The 14,144-nt window shown below is 47.6% G+C and overlaps 1 protein-coding gene across 9 annotated transcripts in view; it reads right to left on the bottom strand.

Annotated features, from left to right (window-relative positions):
* MYCBP2 (MYC binding protein 2) overlaps positions 1-14,144 on the bottom strand; it is a 977,923-nt gene that overhangs the window by 368,718 nt on the left and 595,061 nt on the right. For all 9 annotated transcript variants that reach the window (XM_033949399.1, XM_033949405.1, XM_033949401.1 and 6 more), the window contains one exon: positions 12,007-12,151. In XM_033949399.1, coding sequence (XP_033805290.1) covers positions 12,007-12,151 — 145 coding nt within the window. The remainder of the gene's footprint in view (positions 1-12,006; positions 12,152-14,144) is intronic.

Here is a 14,144-nt window from a genome sequence, read left to right as displayed (position 1 = left end):
ATCGTCTCTGTAACTAAAGTGAGATCTGAAACCTGATTGGGAATCATGTAACAAGGAATGATGCTCCAGATATTTTGTTAGTTGCATTTGCACCAGCCCCTCCATGATCTTTATAAAAAAAAAAAAAAGGATGGATGCTATCGATTGGTAATTTGATGGCAAAGAAATTGATTCCTTATTACCGTATTTTTGATGATTGGGGTAAAATGATTATATTGTTCTCTTCTTGAGGAAAAATGAAATTATCTAAGGAATCGGTTATCCATTCTAACACTTTTAGTTTGAATCCTGGAGGTGCATAGGACAGGATAAATAGTTTGTTTGGTTAAAGGCAGGGCCAATCTGTTAGGGTCAAAGGAGACCAACAATTGAGGTGAAGTCCTGTGTGGCTTAGTTCTTTGAATGTAGTAAGCCATGGCGTGCTTACAGTCCAATGTGTGAAGAGCAGTTTCTCCAGGATGAGAATAAGGCTTTAGAAGAATACTGGAAGCACAATGGATTGATTCAGGTGGAATTCCGTGACTACTTTGGGAAGTAATTTCAGATGAGTTCTGAGAACTACTTTGTCATGATGAAACACTGTAAAAGGTGGGTCATAAACCAATGCTTGAAGTTCACTCACTCAATGAGCAGAAGTGACAGAGATCAAGAAGACCACTTTCCAAGTGAGATACTTAAGATGAGTAGATGCCAATGGTTCAAATGGCAGCTCCCTCAGACAGGCTAGGACTACAATAAGATCCCAAACAACTGGAGGGGGCTTGGGTGGAGGTTTGGAATTGAAAATATCCTTTCATAAAACAGGATGCAAGCAGATGAGTGTTTAGAGATTTATTGTTGAAAAGGAGCATGAAAAGCAGTAATAGCACTGAGGTGAACTCTGACTGAAGTAGTCTTATGTTCAGAGTTGGATAAATGAAGAAGATAGTCCAACACTGAAGAATAGAAGACGATGAAGTATCCAAGTCACAGAGGTTACACCATGACATGAAGCGTGTCCACTTATGCTGATAGCATTGCTAAGTCGAAGATCAAATTCTGATAAAGTTAGACCAAGCAGTACCAAGCTGTTAGGTGCAAAGACTGCAGATTGGGATGTAAAAGAGATCCTTGACTCTCTGAGTGAGTAGAGATGAAAAGATCTGCAATGGAATTGGATCCTTGGTACTCAGTTGAAGTAGAAGGGGGAACCAAGATTGCCTGGGTCACTGAGGAACTATCAGAATCATGGTGACTGACTCTAGCTTAAGCTTTACTAATGTCTTCAGAATGAGTGGGATTGATGGAAACGCATTAAGGAACTTGTCTGTCCAATCCAGAAGAAAAGCATCTGCTTTGAGACGATGAGGACAGCATTGTCTGGAGCAGAAGCGAGGTAACTTATGTGATTGTGGGGAGATGTAAACAGGTCTATCTGAGGAGTCCCCCAAAGAGAGAAGATATGGCGCAACACTTCGGAGTTTAGAGACCACTTGTGAGGTCAGAGAAGTCTGCTGAGATTGTCTGCGAGGGTATTCTATTTGCCTTGCACATATATGGCTTTGAGAAATATGTTGTGAAGAATTGCCCAATTCCAAATGTGCTCGGCTTCCTGAGAGTGGAAGAGAGTCCATGCCCCCTCCTGTTTGCTGATGTAGTACATTGCTACTTGATTGTCCATTCGAACTAGGATTTGGTCGGAAGCACGATCTTGAAATGTTCTTAGAGCATTGCGTATCGCCCTCAGTTCAAACAAGTTTACGTGGTGTGTTTGTTCTTGAGACCATCCAAGCATAAATGGATATGTCCATGGATATGAGAATCTTCTCATGTGGCGGAATGTGAAGTAGTAAACCTCTGGAGAGATTTGCCGAGTTCAACCACAAGCGAAGAGATTGACGAAGTGGCGAGGTGACTTTGATCCATTCCAGGAACCCCCGCGAATATCAAAAAACTGCGAATACGGGATGACAAGGAGCTGGAGGATGCTCCCTGCTTGGTGCCGCTGCCCCACACCCTGAGGCTACTGGACATGGAGTGCTTCAGCTTGATCCCAGGCAGGCTGGATTCTGTCACTCCGGGCTGCCCTTTGGATCTGGAGCGCTTGCCGGTTATCGCTTACCCGCCGGTGCCCGAGAGCAACCCCCTGCCCACGCTCTACATGCAGCTGTACGGGGAAAGCACCTGCCGCCTAGAGCCGCATGAGCAGCCGCTGCAGATCCAGAATACCTGCTGCAGCTGGGCTTCACGGACCGCGGCTGGGTGCAGGAGGAGGGCATGGAGGCCTGATTTAGGTGGTTTTTCGCCTGGGGAGGCAGGATAGGGCATCTGGAGTGTTGGCGATTGAAAGAAATAATTTGCGGTATGCTCTGACCACCTCTTCCTGCACTAAAGTCAGGCTTCACCAATCAGGAGCTACTTTGACACACAGCTCCTGATTGGTAAAGCCCGACTTTAGCACAGGAATCCCGGTCTGAGAATACCGCGAATGACCGGGACCACAAACTACAAACCGCAAATGACCGGGGGAACACTGTACAACCGATATGTCAAATCTCTAACCCAGCCCAACAAGGAAAACACCATCTCCCCCCCCCTTCCCATTTTGCAAAAGATCCCACTCCAACCCCCCCACCCCCTTCTCTATATGTACACATTTAAACTGCTATGCGAGTCTGGATCAGATGCCAGTCTTTGGAATGATGTTCATAGTGGCCCTGAAGCCTGGTTACAACCATCTCCATATGTAGAACAAAGTGTACTCATGTCCTTCAAGCCTACAAAATAGGAACAATCAAACTTTTCCAATGAGAAACAATGAGGCACCAAGCAGCAGCAAGTCCTGTACATAATAAAACGTCGCTGCCACCAAGAGGGTACATTACTGTGTAACCCAAGCAAATAATCTGAGGCGTCAATGCCACTGCACAATTCAACCACTTTACCAAACATGCGACTACCTTCCAAAATGTACCCACCAAAGAACAGGACGACCAAATACAGGTACTCGTCAACTTACGACCGGAATTGGGTCCGACTGATAGGTCGTAAGTTGATCGGGATGTAAGTCGGCCTATGTTAGACTAAGGTAAGAATACTGTATTATACTGGGTAATGATATTGTAATTAGAGAATGGCACAGGGAAAAAATCTGTCCCTGTCACCGTACCACCGTCCCCTTCACCGCCCTGTCCCCACCGTCCCTGTCCCCGCAGCATCCACCCTTCCCTCTCGCCACCTCACTGTCCTTCAGCGGCCCGAGAATCTCCCTCCCTCCCCTTTACTTTCACGGCGTAAACAAACTTAAGGTATGGAAGGCGCGTGGACACCGATCGTGCACGCGGCCCCTTCCCTCCTACCTCCGGCCAAATCTATCTCCCTCCCTCCCCCTTACCTTTGCGGCACTTTAGAAAAGAAACTGATGCCGGCGAAGTCTGCCTGTGCCACCCTGCAGTCGAGTGTATGTGGGCGGAAGCTTCTCCTCTGATAGTTGTCATTTTATAAACACAAATAAAACAGATCAAGGTTCAACAAAACCCATCTCCCCTCCCTTTCACAAATATCCCCTTCACTGAACAAACCAAATTACTACAGAATGCTACATAGAAAAATCAAGCTAACTGAATACTTTAGTCACACATGGCAAGAATAATGTTAGGGAAGTGAAACTAGGACAACTGCCCCCTGGTCAGAGAGAGAGCCCTAAGCCAGCTGGAAGCTAAAGAAGCACAGCCTGGACTTTGTGGTCCCCAGTTATGTCTAATACCAGCTCTAGCAGGATACATATTTCAAATCTGAAATATTCTAAATCACAAAATATAAAATACATTTATTTTTTTTCTTTTTGTTGTCTGGTAATTTTATTCTTCAAATCACTTTGGTCTTAGGCTTTGGTTTTAGGTTCCTTCTGTCTTCATTGTGGCATGGCTGGCTTCTGAAGGTAAAATAGGCATAAGAGGAGCTGGGGAGAAGATGCTGAGTCTGACACAGGAACAATTTTTTTTTACCACAGGAGTAAGACTTTTCACCACTTCCACGAGGCGGTAAAAGGTCTTGTCCCCATTCCCACGGGCAGTGAAAGGTCTTGTCCCCATTCCCGCGGTAAACCAGTTGCAAATGTCTCCATTTCTGCGGGTTTACTGCGGTGACCTGCAGTTTACCGCGGTAAGCAGTCCCCGTGTCATTCTCTAATTGTAATCATCTTAAAATAATATTTTATCAACATTTTCGTACTTTCTAAGTCAAGCACAGCACAATCCCTTTGTGGTGAACATTAAATGTGGAGCCTCCTCCTCTTTATATTATTACTGCAGCATAGCGAGACTTGGGATGCGGGAGACTGGGGCTGCTAACAGCTAGCAGGGGAAACTGTAGTAAACGTGTCGTAAAGTCGAACAGTCGTAACTTGAATAGGTCATAAGTCGATGAGTACCTGTATGTAAAAATGTGCCCACCTGTGACCCACATCGCCAACACAAATCTGATACAGATAGAAAAATGTGATGTAACCATTCAGGAGTGTAGTACCATCTGGATAATACCTTATAAGCATTTTCTTGAATTAATATACAAGAAGATACTTTTTGGGTTTCTTGACAAAGGTATTGCCACTGTGTATTAGTGAAGCATCTCCCTAACTCTATCTCCCATTTAGTCCGAAAAGGACAAGTAACCCGGTCCCAACCCCTCAAATAAGGGGGTGTGATACTGAAAGTGGGCATGGTACCTTCCATAACAAATCCCATAACTCCTCCAAATATTCTCTGGATTCCCCCCAACTCGCTCACCATCCCTGCCCTTGAATAAAATGTCACACCTGCATATATGCCAAGAAATCCTCTGCTAGAAGCTGATATCTAACTTGCAATTCTGCAAAAGGAACCATAACAGTACCTTGCAAAAAAAATCCTGAAATACCCAGAACCCCTTCTCCTCCCATGTTACAAATAATCCCCCTGATCCAGCGTGCAATGATAGTCTTGGAAGCATCATCCCCCCTTACGAGGACCCGCTAGAAGGATAAAGAAATGATCTAATTCCTAATCTCCTGGGTCCTCAGCACATAAGAGCGAAGGACCCCGACTGACATCCAACTTGCGCAACTGTTACTGCTCTGAAGATCCCTCCCGACTACCTAACACCGGGAGAACCACTGACTGAGTAACATGAAAAGGAGAAACTACATTTGGAAAGTAACAGGCTGCAACACAACCTGCTTCCTAGAGAACTCCAGGAAGGGAGACCTACAAGAGAAAGCCTGCAGCTCAGAAACACACCTAGCAGAAGTAATAGCCAACAAGAAGACCACTTTAAGGATAAGGTCCTTCAACGAGCAGGCACCCAAAGACTCAAAAGGTGGGCGCACTAGCACAATTAAGACCAGATTAAGATCCCAAGATGAAACCGATGGTCACACGGGAGGCTTAAACAATTTGGCCACCCGCAAGAAGCGACCTTGGAACAACTCAGGAAAAGCTGACAAAGCCACAAGCTGAACCCTGCAAGAACTCAAAGATGTTAGGCGGGAAAGTGCAAAAAAAGTCCACTCCACGCGCAGCACAGCACTCCTCAAATATACGCCAAACCCGCACATAAGCTCGAGAAGTGGAAAAGTCTCCAAGACCCCAAGAGGGTTGAGATCACTTTTCTGAATATCCCTTCTTACCTAGGCAGTCCCTTTCAAGAGCCAAGCCATAAGACAAAGATTGAACATTGGAATGGGGCCCTGACACAGGTTGGTAGAGAGAGACAGAGGAAGAGGATCCGCCATCAGATGCCTCACCTGGGCTGCATACCACGGATGCCTGGGCCAATCCGGAACCAACAGAATCACTAGGCCAGGATGTTGAACAATGCAGAGAAGAACTCTGCCCACTAATGGCCACAGAGGGAACACATACAGTAGACCCTCTGCTGGCCATGGTTGAACCACAGCATCCAGCCCCTTGGCCTGACTGTTTCTGCGACATCTGAAGAAGCGGGATGTTTTGGCATTAACATTCATGGCCATCCGGTCCATGAGGGGCTGACCCAAGACTGCACTATTAGCTGAAAGTCTGCATGGCTTAGACCAGGGGTGCCCACACTTTTTTGACTCGCGAGCTACTTTTAAAATGACCAAGTCAAAATGATTTACCAACAATAAAATTTTAAAAAACCACAACGCACACTGTACGCATAGAATTGTTAATTATCATTCCTATTTCGGGGCTTTTTCAAAGAGTTCAAAGTAGATGACTCTATGCACTGTCACCTCAGTAACAACCATACAAAAATAAACAAATACCCACCCCCTTCCCTTTTTACTAAACCACAATAGCAGTTTTTAGCGCAGGGAGCTGCGCTGAATGCCCAGCGCTGCTCTCGACGCTCATAGGCTCCCTGCGCTAAAAAACACTATTGCGGTTTAGTAAAAGGGGACCATATTGTAAAATATAGACAGCAGATATAAATTCAGACACATTTTGATCACTAAATTTAAAATAAAATCATTTTTCCTACCTTGTCTGGTGATTTCATGAGTCTCTGGTTGCACTTTCTTCTTCTGACTGTGCATCCAATCTTTCTTTCGGCCTGTATGCTTCCTCTCCTCCATACCTCATTCACTCCCCCAACTTTTTCTTCCTCTCTCCCTGACCTTTCTTTCTTTCTCTCTTCATGCCCCCTTTCTTTTTTTCTGTTTCTCTTCTTTCCTTCTATCTCCCTGCCTGCCCCCTTTCTTTCTTTCTCCTTGTCCTTCCCCAAGCCACTGCCACTGCCATCGGGGAACAGGAGCCAAAATGCCACCAATGGATAACAGGCTCAAAAGCCAACGCTGACGCCGTCCCATACTCTCCCTGCTTCGGGCCGACCAGCATTCCTCTCCCCGACGTCAATTTGGCCATCGGAGAGGAAGTTCCGCCCAGCCAGGCAGCGATTGGCTGGCCCGAACTTCCTCTCAGACGGTAGAATTGACGTCGGGGAGAGGAATGCTGGTCGGCCCGAAGCAGGGAGAGCATGGGACGGCGTGGGTGATTGACTCACTTTGCTTTGCCGAGCTACCGGTCGATTGTGATCGACCTATTGGGCACCCCTGGCTTAGACACCACTCTCCGGGATCTAGGGCAGGGGTAGGGAACTCCGGTCGAGAGCCTTATTCCAGTTGGGTTTTCAGGATTTCCTCAATGAATATGTATGAGATGTATGTGCATGCACTGCTTTCAATGCATATTCATTGGGGAAATCCTGAAAACCTGACTGGAATACGGCTCTCGAGGACAGGAGTTCCCTACCCCTGATCTAGGGCGTGACAACTCAGAAAGTTTGATCACACATTCTCCATGCCTGCTATGTGGGAGGCCGAGATGTCTTGAAGATAAGACTGCCCAGAACATGAGCAGAGCCGCCTCCTGCGCCACCAAAGTGCTCTTGATGCCCCCCTGACGATTGACATGGGCCACCGCCGTGGCATTGTCCGAAAGAACCTGACTTGCCCATCAGAAAGGACCGGAAGGCTAACAGTGCTAGACGGATGGCTCTGGTCTCTAGAACATTTAACGACCAGGACGCCACCTCGTGGACCAGGTGCCCTGAGCTGAGTGACCTAGACACTGTGCTCCCCAACTGAGAAGACTGGTATCCGTGAGCAGCACCGTCCACTGTATCTGATCCAGATTCGCCCCTTGCACTAGATGGGAGGTCTGGAGCCACCAATGAAGACTGCAGCGAACCAAGCCCTGCAGAGGGACAGGATGATCCAAACTGTGCCTCTGAGGCGACCACCTCTGAAGAAAAGCATACTGAAGAAGACGCATATGAGCACGAGCCCACCTCACTACGTCTAGGGAAGCAGCCATTGACATCACGACTTGGAGGATATCCTGCACCAGAGGACACCGGGACGCCATAAGCAGGCAAAACTGACATTGCAATTTGCTTATCTGAGCCTCTGGGAGGAAAACCTTCCCCAAGGATATATCAAACAGAACTCCTAGATACTCCAGGCCCTGACTCTTGGAAACTGCAGAAACTCCACCACCCGAGTCATGACATAGGTGCTCTCCTGCAATGACTTTGCCCGAATCAATCAGTCAGCCAGGTAGGGATGAACCAGTATGCCCTCTTTGCACAACGCTGCCACAACGACCATCATAACCTTGGTGAACGTCCCCGGAGCCATGGCCAGACCAAAGGGAAGCGCACAGAACTGATAGCTCCAAGATTGCAAAGTGAAGAAAGCAAAGATGGTAGGCCCAAACTGGAAAATGCAAGTAGGCTTCTGTCAGGTCAAGATAAGTCAAATACTCCCCTGGCTGAACCATCAGAATCACAGAGTTTCCATGCAGAAGGATGGAACATGGAGAGCCCTGTTGCCCCCTTTCAAATCTAAGATGGGCCGAAAAATCCCTTCTTTCTTTGGCATCACAAGCAAACTGAGTACCTGCCTGTGCACCACTCCTGAGGGGGTACTGGGCCTACAGCTTTGAGATCTAGCAAACTTTGAAGGGTGTGGAGAAAAGCCTGCTTCTTCGGAGTCATTGGGCAGGACGGGCTGCAGGGGAACCGGCGGGGATACTGCCAGCACCCCGGCGGGACCCTCGAAAGGACTACATGTGCTGGAAATACCAGCCTCCGGAAAGCCCATGGGTTTGAAAAAAAGAGGCCCCCTCGCCCAGGAAATCACGCCCACACCCGCGAGCAGTACTACCTCGTGCCAGAGGCCTAGCTCTATCTTCAGGCAAACGAGGCACTTGAGAGTCCGTTAAGGTCTGAACCAACTAAGAAAGACCCCCTACAGGGGAATTACATAAGCTTAGCTTCGGACGCCGCATCCGCAGACCATGCTCGAAACCACAAGGTACAGCATGCAGTCACTCCAAAAACCCTAGACTTGGCAGAAGCTCGCAAGAGGTCATACATGGCATCTGAGAGATAAGAAGCACCCATCTCAATTTGGGCAACTTACTGCTCTACTAAGTCCCAAACAGATTCACGCTCGGCCCAGAAAACTCGCCTGAGAAACCATCCCGCCACACATCACTACCTGGACCGCCAATTCAGGCACATCAAAACTCTGCTTAAAAAGGGACTCCAACTTACGTTCCTCAGGGTCCCTCAAGGCAGAACTGCCCTCCACAGACACAATATGCTGCTTCGAGATGGCCGAGACCACTGCATCCACCACCGGCAACTTCAGTGTCCCAATCCTCTTCCGAGATGGGGGATAGGCGGACCACTGAATGCGTAAAGAGAAAAGGCACTACCGGCACCTGTCACTGTGTGAGCATAATTATCACAAAAATCCAGAATCATAGGGAAAGAGTGGGAACCAGAGGGGCTCCCCCTGAGCAAGGGGTCCACTGTACACGGGGGCTCCAACATGGTGTCCTCGGATCGGAACACAAGAGGCAAATGGCAAAAGCATCTCACGGAGCTCGTCCTGTCAAAAAGTGCGCCCTATGGACGAATCAGCACTAGCCAATGGAGCGCAAGCCGCCGCTAGCAGAAAAAACATTTTCCCCAGAGGATCCTGAAGAGCTCCCCAAAAGGTCCAGGTCCAGAGAACCAAAAGACTGCTCCTGCCAAACCAGCAGCATCCCACGAGAACCATGGGCAGTGGGACGTGAGAGGACCCGTAAATGATGTAGAGGGCAACCCCCCACCTTCCCCCCGAGACCCTGGGGCGGAAGCAGGACCTCTGTCTGCAGCAATAAGCCAAACAAGAAAATAGGGGGAACCCTCAGCAGCCCCCATGGTTCTCCCTGCCACAGCAGGGGACCTAGCAAAGATCTTGCTGCCTGTGAGACCAAACAGGGGCAAGGTCACCCGAGGCTAAACAAAAATGGAAGTGCTTCCCACCAAAAACGGAGCTGAACTACCCCCCAAAAATAAGCTCCATAAACCTGCAGTGGCTAAGAGGCCTAAACCGCCCCAGCCGCTAAAACAGGCAAGCCGGCATCAGCTGTAAAGAGAGTCCCCAGCCACTTCACTATAAGGGAATCTTTTCTGCCTGACCATCGGCGGCTGGGGAACCTCCCGCATGAGTGGCGAGGGAAGCACGGGCTTCCCCACAAACAACTGCTGGCTGCGAGGCACTCGCAAAGGAGATCCTTGGATGTTGGCAACTGATGCCGATGAGGAATCCCCTTCGCAGCGGCCTGCCATGTGGCTGGATTACAATGAGCACTTTTCCCCTTGCAAAAGTGCTCACTGCTCCAGACGCGACCTAGCTAGAATAAAAGTGCCAGTTAGTAGAAAAAGACAGTAGTGGCCCTTCACTCCTACCCTCTGCTTCCTACCCGCCAACCAATTCCTGATCCATCTATGTATGTTTCCTTCCACCCCATGGTTCTTCAGTTTCCTAAGTAGGTGTTCATGGGGTACCTTGTCAAAGGTTTTTTGGAAATCTAAATATACGATGTCTATGGGGTCCCCTTTGTAGTAAGTTTGTTAGGCACGATCTCCCCTTGCAGAAGCCATGTTGGCTTGTGATTAGAAGTTTCTTTCAAAATGCTCATCAACGCTGTCTTTTATCAGCGCTTCCGCCATTTTCCCCGGAACCGAGGTCAGACTCACCGGTCTGTAATTCCCCGTGTCACCTCTTTATCCCTTTTTAAAGATGGGCGTAATATTGGCTATCTTCCAATCCTCCGGGGTCACTCCTGCTTTCAGGGATAGATTGCAAACTTGGGATTATGCTAATATTGTATTATATCTCCCAGATCTAATAGAAGGTAACTTAGAATCTTGGAAGCACAAATATGCTAAACAATGTATTTCTGAGTATTTGAAATACAGAATTTCATGAGAGGGCATATCTATTTTTTTCTAAATACATACATGAAGTATAATAAAAACATTTTCCACAAATCACTGCTTGCCTGTCCAGGACAGGTGGAGTTTCAACCAGCGGTCCAGCTTAGAGGTGACAGTACTTATGAAAGCATAATTCGCACAAAGGCCCGGATTCTGTATAGGACACCCATCCTGGGCGTCCTATACAGAATCAGGCCTACATCCGCCCAAAGTGAACCCAATTCTGTAATTGATGTCCATGTTGCAGACACACTGGTTACAGAATTGGGTTTGTTTAGACGCGACCGCTATACTTAATTGCAGCAAGAGATCTCCCTGCCGCGATTAGTATAGTGGCCGCGGCTGCCAGTCTCCCCTCCCCAACAATCGCGGCAGGAGGGTGCCCAACCCCTCCTGCTGACAGAATCCCCCCCGAAGATCGCTGGCAGGAGGGTATCCAACCTCTCCTGTCGACCCCCCAACGAACCCCCCCCCCACGGAACCCTCCCCTCGGGCTTACCTGCAACTTGGCTGGATGGGTGCTCGCACCGTCCGGCCAGAAGGCCTGCCTCCGTCCAAATAAGGTGGGCCCGCCCCTCCCCAACCCACAGGATCCTAGGGCTTGATTGCCCAGATGCCTAAGGCCCCCTCCCACCTACAGCTGCCTACAGTCGAGACGCACTTTGCAGAATCAAGGCCAAAATGCTAAGTATTTCATGCACTCCTTAGCCTATTTAAAGGAAAAAATCCCTTTTAAGAGCAGACAACAGTGTGGTCTCTTAAAAAAAAAAAAAAAAATTAAAAAGGAGATAATTTCTACAGTGGTGAGGAAGAAAATCCTAAAGAGATCATATCTGCATGAATACTTGGATGAAAGCAGACTTAGATAAGTTGAAAGGAAGTGGATGCATGAACGTCCATGCAAGCCTAGCTTTTCCCCTAGCTACAAAAGCACTTATCTATTGTAGTGTTATTGGCTAACATGATTGTAATTCACTTTGGATAAAAGTGGAATATACATACAAACATTACCCACTTGTGTGGTCAATTCATCCTGCTTTCCCAAATGGAATCTGAACAGCAAACTCCACCGCTATCTTCATTAGTCTGCATTTTTCAAAGAGAAACATCTTAGGAACTTCTCTTTGAAAATGTGCTTGCAGACAGACCCACAGTCCTGAACCTTCACCAGCTACTTTCAATTCAGAAAAAGGCCAAAGAAATGTTTATTTGCTTTTGTCAGGATTAATTTACCTTCATATTGGGAACATGAACTACTTCACCATACTGATCTTTTGTCTGCACGGTAATTGTAGTGGGCCAACCACATCTGATATCATCTTTATTTAAAATCAAAGATGTTTTCTGAGGATCAGCAAAGGAATCTGGCTGAAGCCATCTAGAACAGTAAAGTTATAATATGAACAACACGTTTTACAATGTTACAAATATCCAAATTCAAGGATTCTATTTGCATGACATTTCTGGCCTGTACTTTACAAAACATGTTTACAGAATAGAATTATTTTCCTTACTCCTGATATTTTACAGTATTTTTGGTTAACAAAATAAACACAAAAAACACCCTTTTTCTCCACAAAAATGAATTTCTTAGGAGTGCTAAGCACCAAAAATATCCAGATAACTAAACTGCAACTAAAAACAAAACAATTACCGTATATACTCACATATAAGTCGATCTGAACATAAGTCGAGTCCCCCTTTCCCCCCCAAAGGAAGAGAAAAATAAAAATAAAAATGGTTGACTCGAATATAAGCCGGGCAGCTTAATATTCAAGTGTCCTGCCTCGTCAGGCTCTGCACCCAGCCCCCTTCCTTCCTCCCCTGTCAGGCTCTGCACCCAGCACCCTTCCATCCTCCCCTCCCCTGTCAGGCTCTGCATCCAGCACCCTTCCATCCTCCCCTCCCCGACTCTGCACCCAGCACCCTTCCCTCTCTCCCCTGTCAGGCATTGCACCAACCCCATTCTTTCCTCCTTCCCCTGTCAAGCATTGCACCAGCCCCCTTCCTTCCTCTGTCAGGCATTGCACCAGCTCCCTTCCTTCCCCCCTCACCTGTCAGATTATGCACTCAGCACCCTTCCTTCCTTTCCCCGTCAGACTCTGCACTCTCCCTCCCTCCCAGGTTCTGCCCCTGCCTCCCTCCCTGCCCTAGCCTCATACGATACCTCATCTTGGTGATCTGCAGTGGAGGTGCAGCGGGCAGGAGCAAACTTTCCAAGTTCTTGCCCTTCTGCTAACCGGCTGCCGCAAGCTCCTTCGGCCGCTGAGCGACACGAGCAGGAGCGTGATTTGGTGCTGCTGCTCGACACTGAGAGGCATCCTTACTGGCTCCCACGAATTCTCGCAAGAATTCACAGGAGCCAGTAAGGATGCTTCTCAGTACTGAGCAGCAGCGCCAAATCGCGCTCCTGCTCGTCTCGCTCAGCAGCAGAAGGAACTCGCGGCACCAGTTAGCAGCAGGGCAGGAACTTGGAAAGTTCGCTCCTACCCGCTGTACCTCTACTGCAGATCGCCAAGATGAGGTACCGTATGAGGCTAGGGCAGGATGGGAGGCGGGGTCAGAGCCTGGCGGCGGCCTTAAAAAAAAAATTCTGGGAGGGTGCATTGACCCGAAAATAAACCGGGACCCCCATTTTTGGGCCAATTTTTTGGCCCAAAAATCCCGGTTTATATTCGAGTATATACGGTAAAATTCTTGCATCTAATATATCAGGTTTTCTATTCCACCTTTACCTATTCAGTTCAAGGTTGGATTACATTACAAGAGGTTAGATCAGTTACCCAGGAAGTTACAATGGACAGTTTGACATGGACATTCAATAGGGCTGCTAGTACAGGTAGACCAGTACAACTATTTATACAGTTAGGTCATAGTTACAAATACATCGCTGGCTCGACATTAAGAACATAAGAATAGCTTTACTGGGTCAGGCCAATGGTCCATCAAGCCCGTTCTCACGGTGGCCAATCCAGGTCACTAGTACCTGGCCCAAACCGAAGGAGTACCAATATTCCATGCTGCCGATCCAGGGCAAGCAGTGGCTTCTTCCCATGTCTTTCTCAATAACAGACTATGGACTTTTCTTCCAGGAACTCATCCAAACCTTTCTTAAAACCAGCTATGCTATCTGCTCTTACCACAACCTCTGGCAATGGTTCCAGAGCGTAACTATTCTCTGAGTGAAAAAAAATTTCCTCCTATTGGTTTTAAAAGTATTTCCCTGTAACTTCATCGCGTGTCCCCTAGTCTTTGTAATTTTTGACAGTGTCTCAGGCGTTGCATTGGGCAGTTTAGAAATGGTATTTTACAATTACCAGTTCAGTTACTTCAGGGTTAGTTCCTTGTCTTGGTACAGAAATGCTTTGAAA

The sequence above is a fragment of the Geotrypetes seraphini genome, chromosome 6 (genome assembly GCF_902459505.1).
Source record: "Geotrypetes seraphini chromosome 6, aGeoSer1.1, whole genome shotgun sequence".
Lineage (NCBI taxonomy): Eukaryota > Metazoa > Chordata > Amphibia > Gymnophiona > Dermophiidae > Geotrypetes > Geotrypetes seraphini.
This window is presented reverse-complemented; position numbering and strand designations above follow the sequence as displayed.